At 49.7% G+C, this 1,947-nt stretch overlaps 1 protein-coding gene across 1 annotated transcript; it reads right to left on the bottom strand.

Annotated features, from left to right (window-relative positions):
• Nucleotides 1-653: 653 nt before the first annotated feature.
• Nucleotides 654-1,589, bottom strand: LOC309685282 (olfactory receptor 14I1-like; the record flags this gene model as incomplete). The annotated part of the gene is made up of 1 exon (XM_082501070.1): nucleotides 654-1,589. The coding sequence occupies one exon, from the start codon at nucleotides 1,587-1,589 to the stop codon at nucleotides 654-656; it is 936 nt and encodes a 311-aa protein (XP_082357196.1).
• Nucleotides 1,590-1,947: the final 358 nt, after the last annotated feature.

Here is a 1,947-nt window from a genome sequence, read left to right as displayed (position 1 = left end):
AGTTAATATTCTTCCTGGTAGCTGCTGTGTTTTGGATTGACTATGAGAATAACATTGCTGACTCATATTGTTTTAGTTGCTGCTGAGTGATGCTTATATTAAGTCACGGACTTTTTCAATGTCCCGTAGAAGGTGGGGGGGCACAGACAAGACAAGCTGGCCAAAGGAATGTTCCATCTCATAGACGTCATGCTCAGTATATAAATGGGAGTTGGCTTGGGGGAAGGAATCGGTGATCACTTCTCCAGACAGGCGGGGCAAATGATCATTGGGTGGTGACAGTAATATATTTTGCATCACTTTATTCTATATATACTTATTATTATTATTGTTGTTGTTACTGCTAATGCTTTTATTTTCTGTTACTGTTCTATTAAACGATATTTATCTCAGCCCATAGTTGTTTTTTTTTTTTTCCCTGCTTTTCCCTTTTCTCGCTATTCTACCTGAGACATCCCGTTTCATTTAAGAGCTGTTACCTGACCGGCCACATCTGACTCAGTGTTGTGCAAGGGTCAGACCCAGTAGGATGAAGCCTTAGAACAAGTAGTATAAACCCAGAAAAATATGAATAAGCAGGGTTATGACAAGAGGAAAATTAGGCTCATGATCAAAGATAAGCCCTGGGCAATGTGCAGAGAAGGGGTGGCATTTTATTGTCGGTGAAACAGCGTCCATTGGGTCAGTTTCGATAGGGCATCCTTGAGCTCCTGGTTCCTCATGCTGTAGATGAGGGGGTTCACTGCTGGAGGCACCACCGAGTACAGAAATGACACCACCAGGTCCAGAGATGGGGAGGAGATGGAGGGAGGCTTCAGGTGGGCAAACACTCCAGTGATGATAAATAGGGAGACCACGGCCAGGTGAGGGAGGCACGTGGAAAAGGCTTTGTGCCGTCCCTGCTGTGAGGGGATCCTCAGCACCGCCCTCAGGATCTGCACATAGGACACCACAATGAAAACAAAACACCCAAAGACTAAACAGGCACTAACCACAAGAAGCCCAACTTCCCTGAGGTAGGAGTGTGAGCAGGAGAGCTTGAGGATGTGGGGGATTTCACAGAAGAACTGGTGCAGGGCATTGCCCTGGCAGAGGGGCAGTGAAAATGTATTGGCCGTGTGCAGGAGAGAATTGAGGAACCCACTGGCCCAGGCAGCTGCTGCCATGCGGACACAAGCTCTGCTGCCCAGGAGGGTCCCGTAGTGCAGGGGTTGGCAGATGGCAATGTAGCGGTCATAGGCCATTACGGTGAGGAGAAAATACTCAGCTGAAATAAAAAAGAGAAAGAAAAAGAGCTGGACAGCACACCCTCCGTAGGAGATGGCCCTGGTGTTCCAGAGGGAATTGGCCATGGCTTTGGGGAGAGTGGTGGAGATGGATCCCAGGTCAAGAACAGAGAGGTTGAAGAGGAGGAAGTACATGGGGGTGTGGAGGCGGTGGTCGCAGGCGATGGCAGTGATGATGAGGCCGTTTCCCAGGAGGGCAGCCAGGTAGATGCCCAGGAAGAGCCCGAAGGTCAAGAGCTGCAGCTCTCGTGTTTCTGCAAACTCCATGAGGAGGAACTGTGTGATGGAACTGCCATTGGACATTTGCTGCTTCTGGGCAGGGGGACCTGTCCAAGGAGGAAAAGGCAGTGACAAACTGGGAGAGACTTCTCTGAGGAAATCCCAATGCCATTCCTCACAGAAATCCCCCTCCCACAGCTGAATGAGGAATGACCCAGCTCATTCCCAACCCCACAAACTCAAGTACACACTCCCTTATCAGGTAAAATACTACTTCGACACCTACTTTCCATGGGGACACGTCTGGGGCAGGACTCCCAGAGTCAGAGGCAGAAGAGAAGCTGACCCGCACCCCCTCCCCAATTCCTGAGATGCAGAGTTCAACAGACAGGTGGGGACACGAGGAGAAATGCGTCTGTGCTCTGAAAAAAGGAAGTGAGGA

The sequence above is a fragment of the Vanellus vanellus genome, assembly GCF_965231255.1.
Source record: "Vanellus vanellus genome assembly, contig: HAP1_SCAFFOLD_612, whole genome shotgun sequence".
Lineage (NCBI taxonomy): Eukaryota > Metazoa > Chordata > Aves > Charadriiformes > Charadriidae > Vanellus > Vanellus vanellus.
Note: the sequence above shows the minus strand (reverse complement) of the source record. Positions and strands in the feature narration are given on the sequence as shown.